The following is an 18,848-nucleotide window of genomic DNA, read 5'->3' as shown; positions in this document are numbered from 1 at the left end:
AGGAGTCTTTGAATTCGGACAGGCCTCATCGCCAAGCTATCATGTAACCAGCCTACAAATCTGGCCTTCAAAGGATGCAGCCCAAATAATCCCTCTATAATAATGTGAGAAAGCCACAATTTTCTGTTTATTCAGTCAGTTTTTATGCTTTCAACATTATGTAAGCTGTAACTATTAATAATGTAAACTAAGAATAATAGATACTAACACTACGTGGTGGTAGCAGGAGCATCCACCACTAACATGGATCCTATTATGAAGAATAAAAATGAGGGACCGGCTTCCTGGAACTCATCCGTCCTCTCAGGTTGGGAAAAAAAACCAGGGCCCACTCGGCCTGACAGCGAGACAATCAGCCTTGTGCTGCTCAGGGTGGGAGTGGGGGTGAGGCGGCTGTGACCCGGCATGCCGAGATGAGGCCTGCTCTCCACGCTGATGAGCTCTTCTTCCACAGACATCAAACGGGGCAGCGCCGCAGACCTCCCCGCGACCCGCCTGCGCTGCCTTGTCTCCTGCTCTCTGCTTTTATTTGAGCCTGATGCAGCCAGGCACATCAGCAAATATCGATCACGGCGAGCTCGGTAAAATTCTCCCTGCAGGTTTTTGACAGGTGATTACAGAGGCTGGGAATGTGTGCGCACATTTAGGTTTTTCTAACCCCTCCAACCTCTGAGACCGGCTGAGGAGAGCAAGCTGAATTTCTTTGGTTTGTCTCAAATCATCCACAGAAGAGAGACATGTTTTAAAAAAAACACATCCAGACGAGGAGGCACACAGTGCAACCCAGAAATAAGGGGATGAAACGCAGAATTTGGAGAAGACTCACTGGGCTCTACAGGTTTTCTGGGCTCAGAAATATATTTTTTAACGTTCTGTTAAAATATCATTTTAATTTTTTGTGAACAAAATGGAGAAAATCGCCACAGGACGATTGAATCTACAAAGTCTGACGTGAAAAAAATGTGGTTATGCGACTCGATGTCTCAGTTTAACAGAGTCCTAATTCCAAGAGCAAGATCAGAACCAAAATAAATGGAAAGAATTTTAATTAATTCTGTTACATTTTTATAACAGTGTACATCCATAATTATTGGAAAACTACAAATTAGTCTACAGACACAAGCAGTTTTCAACCACTTCCAAGTTGAACTATTTGTAACCATAATTATTGGAAAACTACAAATTAAATTAAATTTTTTTTTTCTAACTTGTGGTTACTTGAGTTTTGTCCCTACTAAATAAATTAAATCAAGTTAAAGCATGTAACTATATAAAATATACAGTTTCACATATTTGATGAAACTGTCCCTGTGCCATGACAATACATGAGATCTGTTGGGGAAAAAAATCAAGCTTCTCTGAGTTCTCCCAGTTTTAACTAGAAACAACCAATCAGAGCCAGGAGGCGGGTCTTAGTGCTGTCAATCACCCTTCTGTCTGCTCTCTGCTACGCTGCAGCTAGCATAGCATGTCATTAATGCTAAGGCTAATAAGCATAGCAACTGATGACAGCTATAAACAGATTTCTTGTAACAGTAAGAGTATGTAGGAGCATACATGAGGTTGATTGACAGCGCTAATCCCCGCCTCTTGTCTCTGATTGGTTGTTTTTGGTCGAGAGCGGTGCATTTCTTCAGATGGCAGTAATAGCTCAATAGGGAGAAGGTGGAGAAGATTCATACTTTCAGATGATCTGTCTCGTATTATACAGTAATGACATTTTGACAGTTTTATGTAAAAAGATATTTTTACCGCAGTCACATATTGCAGCTCTAAGTCATTTAACTTTGTTTTTAGCTAGACAGACTAGTCATTATCTATGGATCACAGATGAACAATAGCTTTTAGGCTAATTCTGTTGCATTTACCAAAATCTCTATGTGCATTGTCCCTACCGAGGAAATGAAATGAACTTTGGATTGACTCATGAATCGATAACTTGCATCCCGCCCACTGTGTCCAATAATGCATGCGTCTTGCAATCATCGGAATCCAAATGACTTGGACGCGTCCCCAGCCTTCTGTCGAGGCCTCGCCGCTCACCGATAGCCTGCGAGGGAAGAAGGCTGCAGATTCGGAAAGCCTCGCATTCGGAACGTTATTAATTAAGCTGGTGGAGAGGAGAAGAGTCTCCTTTTTTTTTCATGACAGGGGCTCCCGAGGCGGTGAGCAGTGTGGATCTTGGCGCTGACCCGGCCCAGCAGGGGGAAGGAGTTGTGTCTTTGAGGTAGAGTTGGGGCGGGGGGAGGTTGGCTTCATGCCGACAGCCAAGCCTGCCACGTCTGCGTGCCCGCTTTGAAGTGTCACCTTGAGGGAAGAGCCGATGGCCGGGAAGCCGGGAGGCGGGAGCAGCGGAGAGGAGTGGCACTGTTGGCATCGGCAGACATGCCGCTTTAATATTGCATGGGCTCCCGTCCATCTCTGTACACACTCAGGACATTCCTTCTGCTTGATTTGGTTTGAAAGAAGATCTTTGTTGGGGTTTTTTCATCACCTGTGTTTGGTTTCGAACAAATGTCAAGCCTTTTGCAGTCGGAGGAAGTTTTAAACAAGCCGCAGCGTTATGGACGCTGACATGCTGCAGAGTGGAGGGTGGTAAATAATCTGGAAGCAGTGGGACAGGGCCGGATCCACCAGGAGTTTAAAGGGCTGATTAGACCTGGGGGCCACCAAGGGTGGCAAATTTGCAAATGCAAATTGCAAATTTGCATTTGCAATTTTTTCAATCAAGTTAATTTGTATCGAACATTTCAGCAACAAGGCAGGTCAAAGTGCTTTATGTCGTAAAAACATAAGAATAAGAAATCAATACCCCGATAAATCCCATAAATTTTGATCAGACGCCGGATGGCGATGGTTATGATTTATTCACCTCAAGATGAATTGTTAAAATGAAGATTGTTCATCAGGAAAATAATGGATCTGCTACAAGGAGCCAAACTACGGAAGAGGGTTAGGGCCAAATAAGAAAAATAATTCAGATTTTCTTTTCTCAGAATTCTGATTTTTTTTTCTTAGAATTGTCATTTTTCTCAGAATTTTATGCACCCCTGATTTTTTTGCCTCAAAAATCTTTTTTCTCAGAAGTCTGACTTTTTGTTGTGCTGCAGCTAGCATAGCATGTTATGAATGCTAAGGCTAGTTAGCATGACCACCGATCATGGTGGATAAACGGTTTTCCGGTTTTCCTGTAACATTAAGTTGTCTGCCAGCCATTTAGGAACATTTGGGATTGTACATGATGTTGATTGACAGCGCTAAGCCCCACCCACTGACTCTGATTGGTTGATTTATTTCTGAGTGGTGTATTTCTGAAGTCAACACAAAGGAGCTTGGACTTTTCACAGTTTATCTTTCTTCTATTTTTCTGTGAAGACATGATGATATTAACAAAAATGTTTAAAACATTTTTTTTATAAAAGTTACCTACTGCAGCTTTAAGATTAAATAACATAGAACATCTTTGCACAAAGATGTAATGTGGCAGTATACAGCAAAAAACTGCTTTGATTTTATTGATGGAATAAGATTAAAGCACATAACTATTATCTTGAACATTTACACATAGTGGGCCACATAGAAACATACGACGAGCCGGATTTCTCCCACGGACCTTCAGTTTGACTCAAGCGCCTTAGAGGATTGTGAAACAAAACCAGAAATCTCAAAAGTTTGAGGGAGATTCGCAAGTGGGAGAATCAAGAGCAACGACATGAAGATGCATCCCAGGATCATCATGAGCGTCTTTTTTAACTTCCAATATCGATATCTGAGTTTTAGTATCGGCCGATACCAATCTGATACAAAGAAGATGGCCGCCGCAGGTGTGCTGACGTCACTGTACAATAAAAACAAGAGTGCATCATGAAAAAAGGAAAAATAGATCTTAAAAAAACTAAAATTTGATCAATAAAATCAATACACATTTTCCTTCCACTCAACTTTCCAATAAAATGCTTGGATACAGCAGCCAGTGGTAACTGTGTATTGATGATTGTGGATGCCAACAGAACATTTCATTCTATTTTAACTTGATCTGCTGTAATATTCTAGACTTGTGAAAAATTAATTTGGAATTTTTTTATTAGCTGTAAACCAAACCATCAGAAATAACAGAAGTAAAGGCTTGGAATCAATCCCTCTGAGTGAAATGAATATGTACGAGTTTCACTTTTTAAATTAGATTAGTGAAATAAACACTTTTTGAAGATATGAACCCATATGTGCAGAAAAAAAGACTTCAAGTTGAAGAATTTAGACTTGAGATAATTGGTAAAACTTTTTTTGTCAGGATTAAAAAGAAAACGATGCAGGTTTATTCTCGCTCCGGCTTTTGCTAATTGCCAACGCCGCCGTCTTTCATGAATTAGGAAGCGGAAACGCCAGGGAACCGAACTTTAACCTTCATTTCTCCCCTCTTTAGCGGCTACCTCGTCCCGCTGTAGCCGGCGGCGGATCCAACATGGCGTCAGCTTGAGGTGTTTACCAACAAGCAGCGGCGGCAGGATGAGGCGATTTGAAACGAAAGAGAAGAAATAAATAAAAAAAAAATAAGATGGCGGGTCTCTACTTTCTACTTTCCACCCGCTTTAACAACCGTCCCAGTTCACAAATAGCAGTTTTAACTCCCCTGATTAGCACTGACATCTGCAGCCTTTCATCTCGTCCTCCATCTTGTTTTTTTAATCAGATTAACCCAAACGGGCATCCTTTAATGGCCTCTTTTTTAGGAAAGCTGAAAGAAGGGAGATAATTAAAATAATTAAACCGCTGGGACCGGTCCATGCGCCGGCTCTTTTCTTCTCTTCTCGCCTTTAAGTTTTCATCCCGCCTTGCTTACGGATTCAAGCGGCACACAGAGAGAGGAAGAGAGAGAAAAGGACTCATCATCCTCGCTTTAATTGCATTAAGTCGACTCTCGGAGGTCCAATTTTTTCCCTCCAAAACTGACAGCCGGCATCGGATCGGATCTGATCTTCAGGTGAACGTCAGCCATCTAAATCTGGAGGCAGAGGGAGGGGGTGGACGCCGCTCTAAACAGCCTTTATGCAGCATATTTATTTAGTCAGGGAGTTTATTTAGCATAAGGCCTTAAGACTAAAAAAGGAGGGAAAAGTATCCTTTTTAAGGATTATTTATTCATGAACTTTTAAGCTTTTAATGAGGACAAATGAAGCCGTTTTCCACAGTGTCAGTATGGAGTATGCTTACCAAAAATATTCTTGTTTAGCATTTTCTCCCCTTTCGGCACACTGAGGGATCCGTGAGGAATAAACACTTATATTTAATAAGTGCAACTCGGAGTTTGGAGAGTTGCAATCAGTTTGTTTTGATCTTCCATAAATTTTGATCAGACTCCGGATGGCGATGGTTATGATTTATTCACTTCCAGATGAATTGTTAAAATGGAGATTGATCATCGGGAAAACAATGAAGCCAAACTACGGAAGAGGATTAGGGACAATAACAAGAAGTATTCTGACATTTTTCTAAATATTCTTTGTTTCTCAGATCTGTTTTTTTCTCAGAATTTGTACTTTTTTTCAGAATTTTGACTTTTTTCTTGTAATTCTGACATTTTTCTCTGAATTCTTTTTTTCCTCAGAATTTTCCCAGAATTCTTTTTTCATCAGAATGGCGATATTTTTTTCAGAATTCTGACTTTTTTGTCCTCAGATACTTTTTTTCCCCTCAGAATTTTTTTTTCTCGTAATGATGATGTTTTCCCTCAAAATTCCAATATTTTCCTCAGAATTCTAATTTTTTCTCAGAATTCAGTTTTTTTTCCTCAGAATTCCAATAATTTTCTCAGAATTCCAATATTTTTTCTCTCAGAATTCTGACATTAGCTTCAGGATTATGAATTTTCTGAAAATTCTGACTAACCTCCTGAGATCAAACGTTGTTTCCACTAGTGCCCTTGATCCTCTTCCATACAAAACTTTATTCACTCTAAAATTTTTAAAAAATTGCCAATCAGCTCAAATGTAAGATGATTTTTTTCTTTTAAAATGCTTTATGCTAAATACTATAATCACTCATCTTTAGAACGACTCAAAGGATCTGTCTAAGTCATGGTGATGTATGGTAGAGGTAGCATCATGCTGAGGTAACGCTTTTTCTCAACCAGGTCAAATCTGATGTAATTATTTGCAATTTCAAATAAAATTATTTGGTTTGGCATCAAACCTTTTGTCATAATGGAAAAAGTATTCAACCCCTTACAGCAGGGGTGTCCAAAGTCGGTCCTGGAGGGCCGCCATCCTGTGTGTTTTAGTTCTCTCCCTGGTTTAACGCACCTGGATCCAATGATGGCTCATTAGAGGCCTTAGGAGAACATTGACAAGCTGAGAAGGTTGTTACTACAACCAGGGAGAGAACAAAAACATGCAGGATGCCGGCCCTTGAGGACCGACTTTGGACACGCCTGCCTTACAGATTCTTTCTGTTAGACGTTTCAGATCATCAAACACATCCTGAAGCCAGGAAAAGAAAACCTAAACAACGGGAAAGTTCTAATCCATTTTACTCCACGTCCAAAGCGTTCAGCCACCACATCCTCACACTGCCACCACCGTGTTTGACTGCTGGAATGTTTTATTTCTCAAAATGATGAGGTAGTTTGATGTAAGAAAAGCATGAGACTGAGCTTAAGTTTTATCTCGTTCTTATTGTTGAACTTTGACCTTAAACTGAGACAGGTGAGGCCTGTATTTGTTTTTCTGGGTTCTTTATGAACTCTTGAGTGAGTTTCTGATTCAGAAATGACTTTATTTCTTATTTGTTGTTGAATTTCTTTAGATTTGGGATGTTTTAGTCTACTTCATGCCGTCAGGCAGGTACAAATTTAAGTGAGTTCTTCATCTTATGGGAAAATGGTGTTTATTTACAATTAATGCATGATTTAAATGCAATTACTTTCCTCATGTAGAGCCAAGTTTCTTTATCTTTTACTTTAAAATGGGATAACCTGAAACTTTTAAGCTAAAACAGAAGAAGTCTTTTCGTCTTTTGAATTTATATTCCTAAAAAAAAATATCAGCAGACGTATGAAGCTGACCATTTTCCTCCTGGTGCTGGCAGTCAGCCAAACTGATCAAATGTGGATTAAAAATAATGGATCAGCTAAAAGTTTTCAAATTTGATACAAACCAAAATAACTTTTTCATTCTGTAACCTGAAATTCGAGCTACTTTCCCTCCTTTTTAATTTATTCTCCGCCGTCTCCCGCACTGATAAAAGAGACGAACGCGGCAACAGCCGAGTTATGATTTACATTGTAGGTATGTTGAATATTATAATCACTCGTCTTTAGATAGATTCAAGCTGTACTTCCTGTCAGAAGGAGTGTAATAAATTCTTGCATGAGGATTTTTACTGAGAGCAACAGCCTCGAACTTTTACACGAGCTGCCACGTCTTTTTGCTCCCCTCCTCACGCACTTTTCGTTTCATTCGGATCGTTTTCACAGGACTTCATTTCAAGTCTGGAGGAGAAATAAAATGTGGGGGGGGGAGTGGAAGAATCCCTTTGGCTGGAAATACTTAAGATTTATATTAAAATTTTCATGGAATCTTTGAGAACATTGAGAAGCAATTTCACATTTGCACTGACATCTAATTTCTCAAGTAGAGTCTGAAAGCACAAATTGCCGAGGATTCCCTGTGTGCCCAATTATCCGGCATCAATTTCCTTGACCTGTGGATTGCTGGTAAATTAATCATACGACTTTTTTCTTTTTGGACTCTCTTTTCTTATGCAGTACATGCACACATTTGATAAACTAATCATATTTGGTCGGTTTAACTAAAAGAATTACGTTTAGAAAAAGAATCGCAGAAAAACTCAAAAGTTGAAAACAATGCAGTCATACAGGGCCACACAAAACTATGAAGAACGCTTTTGATACAATGTAGCAAAAACAATTGTTTTCCTTCTTTTTAATTATTAAAAACTACAATGCAATGCTCTCAAAAATGTTTAAATTCATTTTAAACCAAAACTATTTGCAGTTTTTCTGAATTTTGAACCTCCACTATCCACAAATTGATGTTTAACTAGAAAGAAGAATAAAAAAATGGAACAAAAACCACAAAACAGCTGATAAAAACTCTTTCTTGTATCCATTAAAAGAAATTAAAGCAAATTATTTAAAAAATTTCCCATATTTAAAAAACATTAAGTGATGTGTGCCTCAGAATAAGCTTCAAGAACCCAGTGTAAAATGAATTGTTTGCTAGTTTTTATATAAAACATAAAAATACATAAACTATTTTGGAAAATCTAAGAGAAATTTTGCAAATTTCCCATGTTTTGAACCCCAAACCTTTGGCGTGTGACTAAAAATATAAGCAAAACAGAAAACAAATTCACAAAATAATAGATAAATATAAATATTATATTAAAATGTTAAAATCAGAATCAAGTGCTTGTTAAATTTGCTAAAGTATTTGCTATTTTCCCACATTTTAAACCTGTACAGCTCATCAATTGGCATGTAACTCAGAATAATCTATACATATATATATCACAAGATATTGTGTCAGACAATCTTTTAAAATACAGAATAAATTTAGAAAAATTTAAGCAAAATTTGTAAATTTTCCATGTTTTGAAGTTGTTGTGTAACTGGCTAATAAACACTTCCTAAGCTCATATATGAAAAAAATTAAAAAGCTACATGAACTGCATTATAAAATTATTAAAAACTACAGGTAGTACACCTCCTCCCGTGAATTAACTGAGAATAAAGGTCAATTCATTCGAAAACGAATCTTATGGAGACCAAATATGACACCATGAGGCTGTTTGTGTCAAACTGTGAGGCTTTTTAACGAACCAAAATAAGGAGAAAATGCAGCAGGAACATTGTTTATGATTATGAAGTAAAAACATTTTTTTTAATAACCTTCAGTTCCCTTTTTAATAAAATACTTCTAGAAACCCAGAATGAAGCACCTGAATCACCTGTGATTGCTGACTGGCTTCAGGTTGCCGGGTTGCTCTACCTGTTGATCCCAACATGGACGGAGGAAGGTTCTGAAGTCGGATTCTGGAGCAACAGTGTCCTCTGGTGGGACAAAGACAGTATTCAGGAGAAAAAGAAAAACACAGGATGATGATGATGAAGGGTTGAAAAGAACCATCAGAGTTCGGGTTTTCCAGCGACACCAAGTGGTTACTGTGGAGTCAAACGTTTCGTTCGCCAGAAAAATAAACACAATTACTACAGTTACATTTGTAATGTAGATTCTCAAGTCTTGTCACAACACTAAAACTCCCTGACCTTTTGAAAAAGAGACAATTGATCATTTTTTATATATAAATTTGTCACAATTTCTGAAAAACGCCATTGTACTTCCATTCTTATGCTTCAAAATAGATAAAACCTTTGGGAAAAAAAGTTTAATCATTTTTTTTACTATGGGATGTTGCTAAGCATGATGCCTCCCACACCATGTTTCACCTTTGGGATGGGATGGCGTCTTTGTTGTTACAAAGTTACACTTACACCCTCTGGTGGCCGTTGTCACCGACACACAAACAATTAAACATAATTACTTTAAATAGGCCTATTTCTTCTGCGCTTTAGAATAACTAGAGGCGTACAGAACAGATTCAGAATTGTTTTAAAGCTTAACTTATGCAGAAAGTCGTTACATGACACCAAAACAACTCCCAGATATGACTAAGCGCCAACATTTAAGGAATATTAAACTTCCTAATTCAGCTACAGTAACAAATACTCAACTGAAACTATAAATATCACTGCTACTGGAGAAAAATTAGCTAATATCCAAACCCAGCTGCCTGTGTTTTCATTCAAATCAGCCTAAAATGTTTTATCTTCAAATATCACCTAATTATTGTTAAAAAACATTTCAGGTTGTTTTATTGTTGTAGAATTTATCCATCGATTGGCTATTCCTGATTAATCTAATCAGCCACTTCAGCTCTAAAGCGTAACACAAATTTATTTAATTTAAAAAATTATAAATATTTCTGTATATATGTATTCATTGCCAATGAAAGTGCTTGTATTTTTATTGTACGTTTTGCTACAATATTGACAGTTTTTGAAAAAGACATTTTTACCACGATAGTTTTTCCGCTCAGAAAAATACAATAAGACGACAGTAATTATCGGAAAAGTGTTAGGAATCATCATAATACTCCGGAAAACTTCAAGAACACAAGAAAACTTTCGAAAATATTCCGAAATGTTAAGAAATGTAGCTTACCTCGCGTTTGAGCTAGCTAGCCAAACAACCGTTTTATCGCCTCTGGTGCCTTGACCAATCAGGATTCTCGAAAGAGAGGCGTCTCGGCAGCCAGCCAATCAGTGACAAACACTTTTGGATTTTTGAAAAAAACAAAATGTCGGCTCAAATTGTCAACGGAACAACCCACAGTTTGTGGTTTAGTACGGAGCCCTCTAGGGGACATGGGGAATTTTTTTTCTTTTGCGTTCCCTCGCAAAACTTTTGCGTTACCTCGCAATACTTTTGCGTTCCCTCGCAAAACTTTTGCGTTCCCTCGCAAAACTTTTGCGTTACCTCGCAATACTGTACTGGTCAGTTATGCAGCATAATTGAACACTGCCAGCCTTTCTTAAGGTGGGCGCCGTACTTTATGCTTTAATATAAGGTTATGTGAGGTTTTTCCATGAATGTTAGTATCTTTTTGTGAAATATCTGAAGTTTTATATCTTTCTTTAGGATAGAAAGGCACCACAAACCTACGATATAAACAGAAACCTTCCGTAAGTAGGAAAGAAATAAAAATACATTATAATTTGGACTATTTCTGAGTTATTATCGCGGGTAATAAATCATCTGACAGTTTTGATTGTGTCTCTGTTGTGTTCGTAGTCTGAATGGTTTAAAGAGCTGCTTTCAGTGCCGCTCCATCTTCGCCTTAACAGACATAAACATGCAGTAATAAATCGATTTTTAATCAGTGTTTTGCACCAAACAGTTAATAATAATAAACAAGTTTTCACTGAGGCTCTGTAAGAGCCATATGAATGAAATAAGTAATTATTGATATGACAGGAGCAGCGGCTTTGACACTTGTGTGGTGGGTGTGTCGACGTGGGCGTGACGTCACCAGGTATGAATGGGAAGGATACTGGCTTTGTGTGTATTAGGAAGCGGTGAGCGGGGCGGTCAGTCCTTGCAAAGTTTGGAGCCTGATCATCAAAATGGAATAAATCGATAATTGTGACAGAACAAAGAAAAGGTTTGGAGTTGATTGATAAACGGACAGATGAGATTCCCCGCGTTAACCCAGTTCGGCCCTTTACCATCATTAGTTTGTCGTGTTTTTAATAATAAAAACTTGTTAATAGTAAAAACTGTTTGGTGCAAAACATTGATTGAAAATCGATTTATTTTTTCCTGCATGTTTATGTCTGTTAAGGCTGAGATGGAGCGGCACTGAAAGCAGCTCTTTAAACCATTCAGACTACGAACACAACAGAGACACAATCAAAACTGTCAGATGATTTATTACCCGCGATAATAACTCAGAAATAGTCCAAATTATAATGTATTTTTATTTCTTTCCTACTTACGGAAGGTTTCTGTTTATATCGTAGGTTTGTGGTGCCTTTCTATCCTAAAGAAAGATATAAAACTTCAGATATTTCACAAAAAGATACTAACATTCATGGAAAAACCTCACATAACCTTATATTAAAGCATAAAGTACGGCGCCCACCGTAAGAAAGGCTGGCAGTGTTCAATTATGCTGCATAACTGACCAGTACAGTATTGCGAGGTAACGCAAAAGTTTTGCGAGGTAACGCAAAAGGTTTTGCGAGGGAACGCAAAAGTATTGCGAGGGAACGCAAAAGTTTTGCGAGGGAACGCAAAAGAAAAAAAATTCCCCATGTCCCCTAGAGGGCTCCGTAGTTTAGAGACCTCCTTTTAATGGCGACATCTCCGACAAGTTTAATAGCTAAAGTTAGACCTAATGAACAAAACAAACAAACAATGAATTGTAGTGCAAAACATTGAAGACGATCTTTATTGTTCACAGTTAAACACAAGCCACTGCTTTATGAACTTCCTTTTATTTGCGGTTTTGTCCCAGATGCTCCGGGTCGTGTCGGAGTCCTGGTTGTCGTGTGTTTGTGCTGATTGTACCTCCTGTTGGTGGTTTCCTGTCCTTTCTACAGTTGGCATTTAAAGAGGTTTGTTGAACATGCTTCAGATAGCGAGGCAGAAGGAAATGACAGCAGGAGTTCCCAGTGGACAACAGGCTTTTCATGATCAGTTCCAGAAAATTAAATAAAAACTAAGAAATGCAGGAAACCCATTGGACCAGATGTTTGGAATCGCCATTATTGTTTACATGGAAGATAGAAATGCTATGAACCAGTTGTTAAACTGTGTATCAAAACAAAACAACTGAATCCAGGAGAAGTGGGATATTGAGTTTGTACATTCAGCCTGCTTTCCTCAGGATGTTTTGGCAACATTTTCTTCCTGACCATTAAAGCTAGCAAGGAAATGTTTTAGATTATTAATACTCCTACATTTTCCAACAAAGCCGGAAGGGTCAACATCTGGAAAACCTTCAGCCAGGACTCTTGTAGAGTCGGAAATAATTTTAAAAACTATTGAAAGATTTCATTTCGGATTTTCTTTAGTTTTACTTCATAATCCAAATTTCAAAAAAAATCTAGATCCAACCTGAGCTTCCTTCAAGGAAATTTGGGAATTCCTCAAAAGTTTCAGTTGTAACGTTATAAAGTAATGCATCTTTTAGATATTTGCTGAAACTGTCGTGACAGTTTGGTATTAAGCGGATAATCTGTGAAAAAATTTCGCTCCTTTTCTAGCTTCCAATGCTAACTAGAAACAACCAATCAGAGCCAAGAAGCAGGTCTTAGTGCTGCCAATCAATCTTGCCTGGTGTTGCTCATGCCTACTTTGCTCTCTAATACACTGCAGCTAGCATAACATGTTGAGAATGCTCAGGCTAGTTAGCATAGCCACAGATGAGCGTTTTCTTCACCATTAGCATATTTATGCCTCCTCCTGGCTCTCATTGGTTGTTTTTGGCCAGGGAGGAAGTGGAGGAAATGAATCTTTTCACGCATTATCTGGCTGATAACACACTGCCATGACATGATAGTTTTAAGAAATATGTAAAAAATATTTTTTGTAAAAGTTGCATACTGTAGCTTTCAGTGATTCCCAGAAGCTTTTACATGTTATGACTCAAATGTTCTGCGTGTTTCATTAAAAAAAAAATATTGGAATGATTTAAAAAACATAAAAAGGAAAAGAGAAGCAGGAAATCCTGTTGTCCACTTAAGAGGACAAATAACACTGATGCCAAAGAGTTGCGGACGTGTGACTCTTCTGCTGATTTGTAGCTTTACTCCGTTAGTTTCTCAGTTCTCCGACTTTAACTGTGCTCGTGATGCGTTTCGTTGTAGTCCATAATCTTTAGCTGTTGCCGAGGGCAACGGGGCCCCGAGGGGCCTCTAACGCCGACCTGCCCAGGCCCGGCTTTTCTGTGAGGGCTGCCCTGGCCGAGGGGTCGCAGTCTGGGCTCGGGCGGCGGCTCCTTGGCGTGCACAGTGGCGGCAGCTGGGCCGGCCGGACCGGGCTCCACGCACAGCTCGGTCTTCAGGCCGTGGGCGAGGCCGGCGAGGCGCGGCGGTGGCTGCTCGTCGTCGCACTGGCTCTCGCTCTTGTTGCGGAAAAGCTCGCGCGCCTTCATGCCCAGGAAGCTCTTGGCGCTGGGGTAGGAGCCCACGGTGAGCGGGGCGTCCGCGGCCGGCAGGGCGGCGTGGGGGCACGGCGCCGACGGCTCCATCAGCAGGGGCGGCGTCAGGTCCTGGGCTCCGTTCATGGAGCTGCCCAGGGGCAAGGAGGAGCCGCTTGCCTTCGGTTGCCCCGGCGATAAAGTGCTGCCGTTCGTCCCCCGTGGGGAATCGCGAGGCGACGGGCTGTTCGGCTGCTTGACAGCGTGAAGACCGCCTGCAGCGACGCCACTGGAGGGCAAAACAAAAAGAGAGGGAGAAGTTTACCAACAGAAAGAAAGGTGGAAGGAACAAGACAGAAAAATATATAAAAAGATATTAAAAGAAGCAGAGAAAAAGACAGAAAAAGAATAAAAATATATGAAAGAAGGGAAGAAAGAAATTATGAAAGAAGTAAGAATGAAGAACAAAAGAAATTGAAAGAAAAAAGAAAACAAATGAAGAAAGAACAAAAGACAAGACAGAAAACAAAGAATAAGGGGCGATATAAAAGAGAAACACAAAGAAATAAAATGGAGAGAGAAAAATAAGAGGAAAAAAGAACAAGACAGAAAAATAAAAAAAGACAAATGAAAGAAAAAAAGGAGGAAAAAATATAGAAAGAATAAGATGCTGACAGAAATAAAAAAAGGGATGAAAAATAAAACAAAACTGAAAAAGAAAGACAAAAAAGACAGAAAATCAAAGAGAGAAAAGAAAAGAAAAACAAAAGACCGACTCATCCAGGTTGTTGGTAAGATGTTTGTGAACTCGACTAAATCACTAATGTTGATGAATTTCTGCTTTTAACCTTCCTGACCTGCAGTCTGGATGCGTGCGTGTCTCAGCTCTGCCCCCTGGTGGTGAACTGCTGCCGGCGGCGGCCGGAGCCTCCATCTCCACCTGGCTGTAGAGCTGCAGCAGCTCAGTCTGCAGCAGCTGGGTGATTCTCCTCTGAGCCTGGAACCTGCAGTCTGACGCCTGCAGCTCCGCCCTGCACTCAAAACAAAGCCAAAAGAGACGAGGTCAGAAAGGAAACGGGTCAGAGGACGTCGGATCGGAGGCGGACGCTCACTTGGCTTGGCATTTCACGTCCTCCAGGAACTTCTTCTGCTCGGCGATGAGGTGCTCCTTCTTGGAGAGGAGCGTCTCCAGCTCGGCTGTTCGCTGCTGTGCCGCCTCCAGCTTCTGGCCCTGGGCCAGCAGACTCTGCCTCAGGGAGTCCACCTCCTTCATGTGGGACATCCGCAGCATCTCCGTCTCCTAGCAACAACCGGGAACAGCTGCTTCAGTGAAAAACATGTGGCGCCTGGGCCATTTGTGGACCTTACACTGACATTTTTTGTGGTCCCAAGTGGAGTTAAAAAATGACACAAATTTGTTTGTTGAACTTTTTATTTTTCTTAAGAGTAAAATTTTATTTAACAATTTTCTCAAAATGGAAATTGTTAATTACGACATGAGATTCATCTCTTTACAGAAAAACTTTTCTAATAAATAGAACTACGTCAGAACAAAGACCTTTACTTAAAAGCCGACTTTGTTTTCATTTAATTTATTAAACTTGACCAAATATTACGGTAGAGGATTAGGGCAGTGGTGTCCAAGGGCCGGCATCCTGCGTGTTTCAGTTCTCTCCATGGTTTCACACACCTGCATCAAATGATGGCTCATTAGAGGCCTAGGAAGAACATTGACATGCTGAAAAAATTATTACCACCAGGGAGAGAACTAAAACCCGCAGGATGCCGGCCCTCCAGGACCAACTGTGGGCACCCCTGGTAGGGCCTCTGTAAACAAAAAAAAATTTTTAATCTGAGTTTTCCTCAGAATTTTTCTCTGAATTTCTCATTAAATCTTTTAGAACCCAACTTTTTCCCTTGAAATTTCAACTTTACTATCAGAATTCCAACTTTTTCTGTCTATTTCATCTTTCCCTCAGAATTATGACATTTCTTTCAGAATTTTCTCAGAAATTCTTAATATTTTTCTCAGAATTCTAACTTTTTCTCAAAATTGTGATATTTCCTCAAAATTGCGACTTTCTTCAAAACTATGGCATTTCCTCAGAATTACGACTTTTTTCTCAAAATTCCACTCAAACAGTATTTAATATTTAGTATAAATGATGGTAAAATATGTCTAAAGTGTCTGTATCAACGTTTAATTTTCTCTATTAAAAACACATCTATAATACTAATGAAGAACAATAATAAAGGATATCTGGGTAAATATATCTAACTACTTCACTCTGATAGTTAGATGATATGCTTTTGCTCCAGTTCTCTGCGTGTGACACACACACACCTGTTGTGGCCGTCGTACCTTTGTGTTGCTCATGCCTGGCTGCTGGGCGTCCTGCATGGACAGCTTATGCGCCTCCCCCAGCAGCAGCAGCTGCTTGTTCAGGAAGCTCATCTGCTGCTGGCTGCTCTCGCTGTTGCTCAGCTGAAGGACGAAGGAGACAAACAGGGACATGGAAGGACAAACAGCCAATTAGGACACAAATAAGGACGACGTCGGCTTTAAGGAGGAGGACAGAACTCAAGACATAGTGGTCAAGAAGTACTACGTTACCCACAATGCTCTGCTTTAACATTTGGACAACAAAAAGAGGAAATGAATGAATGAATGAATGGAAACATTTGGGTAACTAAAAAGAGGAAATTTATAGAAATTAATTCTTTTTCTAATCATTTGTTTTTCCAACTTTATTGAGACCAGAAAAAGTTTCACCAGCAGTGAAACTGAAACCTGTTTGTGTTGCTCTAAAGCAGAACCCAGTCCACTTCCCCAGTCTAAACTGGTCCATCAATGGCTTAAATAAACTCCAGCATGCGAGTTCAGTAGAAACTAAACACATTTCTTTGCTGGGATTATTAAAGCATCTATAAAAACAGATAAACGTTGTGACTTCACCTCGTATTCTGTCTGTTAAACTGGGTTTTTCTTGGTATTTCTCTGCGATTCGGTTCAAGAAATGAACCAAATGGGACTCTACCTTGACAGTCATCTGGTTGAGCAGATGCCCGGTGTGGCCGACTTTGTTGTTGGCCGTCTGAAGCTCCGCCTCCAGGTCGTCCATCCTCTTCTGACACTCCTGTAACTTGCTCTGTGGAAGCCGTTATCAGGGTTAGAAACCCAGACGGGAGAACGGGTTTTGTTCGGTGCAATCTCAGCGTTTCGGACCTGCAGCTCCTGGTTCTTGGTGTAGTAGTCGTCGCGGCTCTGCTGCAGCTGCCGGATCTGGCTGTGCAGGCGGGTCACCACGGTCTCGCGGTCGTCCCACAGCTGCCGGTAGCGCTGCTGCTCCACCTGCAGGCTGTCCCTCAGAGACACGATGTCCACGCTCTGCAGGTTCAGCTGGTCCTTCTGCGCGCACACAGGAGAAACCCAAACACACACAATGCTCAGGGTTTCAACGTCTATACCAATAAACTACATCAAGGGTTCCCAAAGTGTGGTGCGGGGGCCATTTGTACCCCTTGGAGTAATTTTGTGGTCAACAACTGCAGTTCAATAATGATGCAAATTTGTTTATTAAGCATTTTATTTTTCTTTAGGTTGAAATTATTATTTGCACAGTTTTCATACGATGGAAAATATTAATTACAACACATAATATTTGTCGTTTTACAACAAAATGTTTAGAGTAAATAGGACTGAATCTAAACAGAGACTGACTTTTACTGCAGCCAAGTCAGCTTTTACTCAATTTAGTAAACTTGGCTAAAAATAACAATAAAGATTAGTGCAACTGAAAAATATTCTTACTTTAATCTCTTTTTTTCTGAAAATTCTGACTTTATCTCAGAATTCAGATTTTTTTCAGAATTCTGAAAGAAGTCAGAAGAATTCCGTCTTTTTTTCTCAGAATTCCGACAGTTTTTTTAAAATTCCAACTGTTTCAAAATTCCAACTAACTCAAAATTCAGACTTTCTTTTCTTGGAATTCCAACTTTTCCACAGAATTTTGACATTTTCAAATAGAATTATTTACTTTCTTCTCAGAATTTGGACATTTTTCTAAGAATTCATCTTTTCTTCTTCAAAATTCCTACTTTTCTCTCACTACCAATTGTTTAAATAGTGTTCGCACCATTGAGCAAGTCTAGTCTTAAAACTGAACTCTACCCGATGAATTTGGGACAGACTTTCAGTCTGGATAAAATGCAGGTTCAAGAATAAACAGCAACATGATTCATTTCATAAACTGTCATCATAACTGATAGACATATTAGAATGTTTGGCTATTTATTTGGATTTTAGCACATAGATTGATACAGGATTAAAATCAGAATTCAAATTTTAAAAAGTCAGAATCCTTTTTTGTTTGTTTTCAGTGGCACTACTCATCTGCAAGCATGACAAAAAGATACATTAAAACTTATATGAAAAATAGATAAACTCCTGCTTGCCCTGTTTTAGCTATGTTAGCTTAGCAACTGCCTGTTTCTTGGAAAGCGGGTAAGAAGTAGTAAAGAGTTGAAACTTGCCATTGCGTTGTTCTGCTCCTCCAGCGCCGTGGCGTTGATGATGCGTCGGAGGAGCCGGCGGTTGCGGACGGCGTGCTGCTCCCTCTTGTAGCGCTCGTACAGCAGCTGGTTGTGCAGCAGCAGCAGCTGGCTGCGCAGCGTGTGGAGCTCGTCCAGAGGAGCCGAGCCTGACAGGAGGATAACAAAAATTACACCTCTGATTTTCACTTTTAATCACCTTCTTTACTAAAAAAAAAGGTTAAAAATGACAGAAAATATTTTTGAAAAAATGACTTTCCTCTCAGTCGTTCGTCTCCCTACAAGAAGTTTTGTTTAAATGGAAAAAGAAAAGGATAATATTTGTAGAATAAAGACATTTTTACCAGAATAACATCCCCCAGCTTCCACTGTTATTGAGATTTTTTTTGTTATTTTTTCAAAAATTACTCAATTCTCTTAATATTCTGACTTTTTTTCTAGTAAAATTAACATTTTATTTTCGTATTATTTGAACATTTTTGTCACACAATTTTATTCTAGAAAAATAATAAAATCTTAGCCTGACACTAACATAAAAACTAAATATGAAGGTTTTCTTTTTTTTAACCAAATGG

General features: G+C 39.4%; 1 protein-coding gene and 1 long non-coding RNA gene across 4 annotated transcripts in view; both read right to left on the bottom strand.

Moving 5' to 3' along the window:
* Positions 1–10,413, bottom strand: part of LOC114150126 (uncharacterized) — a 32,879-nt gene extending 22,466 nt beyond the window's left edge. The window contains exons 1-3 of the long non-coding RNA XR_003596674.1: positions 10,242–10,413; positions 9,144–9,181; positions 8,968–9,070 (exon numbers count right to left, since the gene is read on the bottom strand). This is a non-coding gene — a long non-coding RNA (uncharacterized LOC114150126). The remainder of the gene's footprint in view (positions 1–8,967; positions 9,071–9,143; positions 9,182–10,241) is intronic.
* A 1,588-nt stretch (positions 10,414–12,001) lies between these two features.
* Positions 12,002–18,848, bottom strand: part of tsc1b (TSC complex subunit 1b) — a 29,461-nt gene continuing 22,614 nt past the window's right edge. For all 3 annotated transcript variants that reach the window (XM_028025453.1, XM_028025452.1, XM_028025451.1), the window contains 7 exons: positions 18,256–18,422; positions 16,949–17,131; positions 16,761–16,871; positions 16,085–16,207; positions 14,835–15,022; positions 14,580–14,753; positions 12,002–14,011 (listed from right to left, as the gene is read on the bottom strand). In XM_028025453.1, the coding sequence (XP_027881254.1) occupies positions 13,420–14,011; positions 14,580–14,753; positions 14,835–15,022; positions 16,085–16,207; positions 16,761–16,871; positions 16,949–17,131; positions 18,256–18,422 (1,538 nt within the window). In that variant the 3' untranslated portion in view covers positions 12,002–13,419. The remainder of the gene's footprint in view (positions 14,012–14,579; positions 14,754–14,834; positions 15,023–16,084; positions 16,208–16,760; positions 16,872–16,948; positions 17,132–18,255; positions 18,423–18,848) is intronic.

This window comes from Xiphophorus couchianus, chromosome 8 (assembly GCF_001444195.1).
Source record: "Xiphophorus couchianus chromosome 8, X_couchianus-1.0, whole genome shotgun sequence".
Classification (NCBI taxonomy): domain Eukaryota; kingdom Metazoa; phylum Chordata; class Actinopteri; order Cyprinodontiformes; family Poeciliidae; genus Xiphophorus; species Xiphophorus couchianus.
The sequence above is the reverse complement of the archived record's forward strand: the minus strand, read 5'-3'. Positions and strand labels throughout refer to the sequence as shown.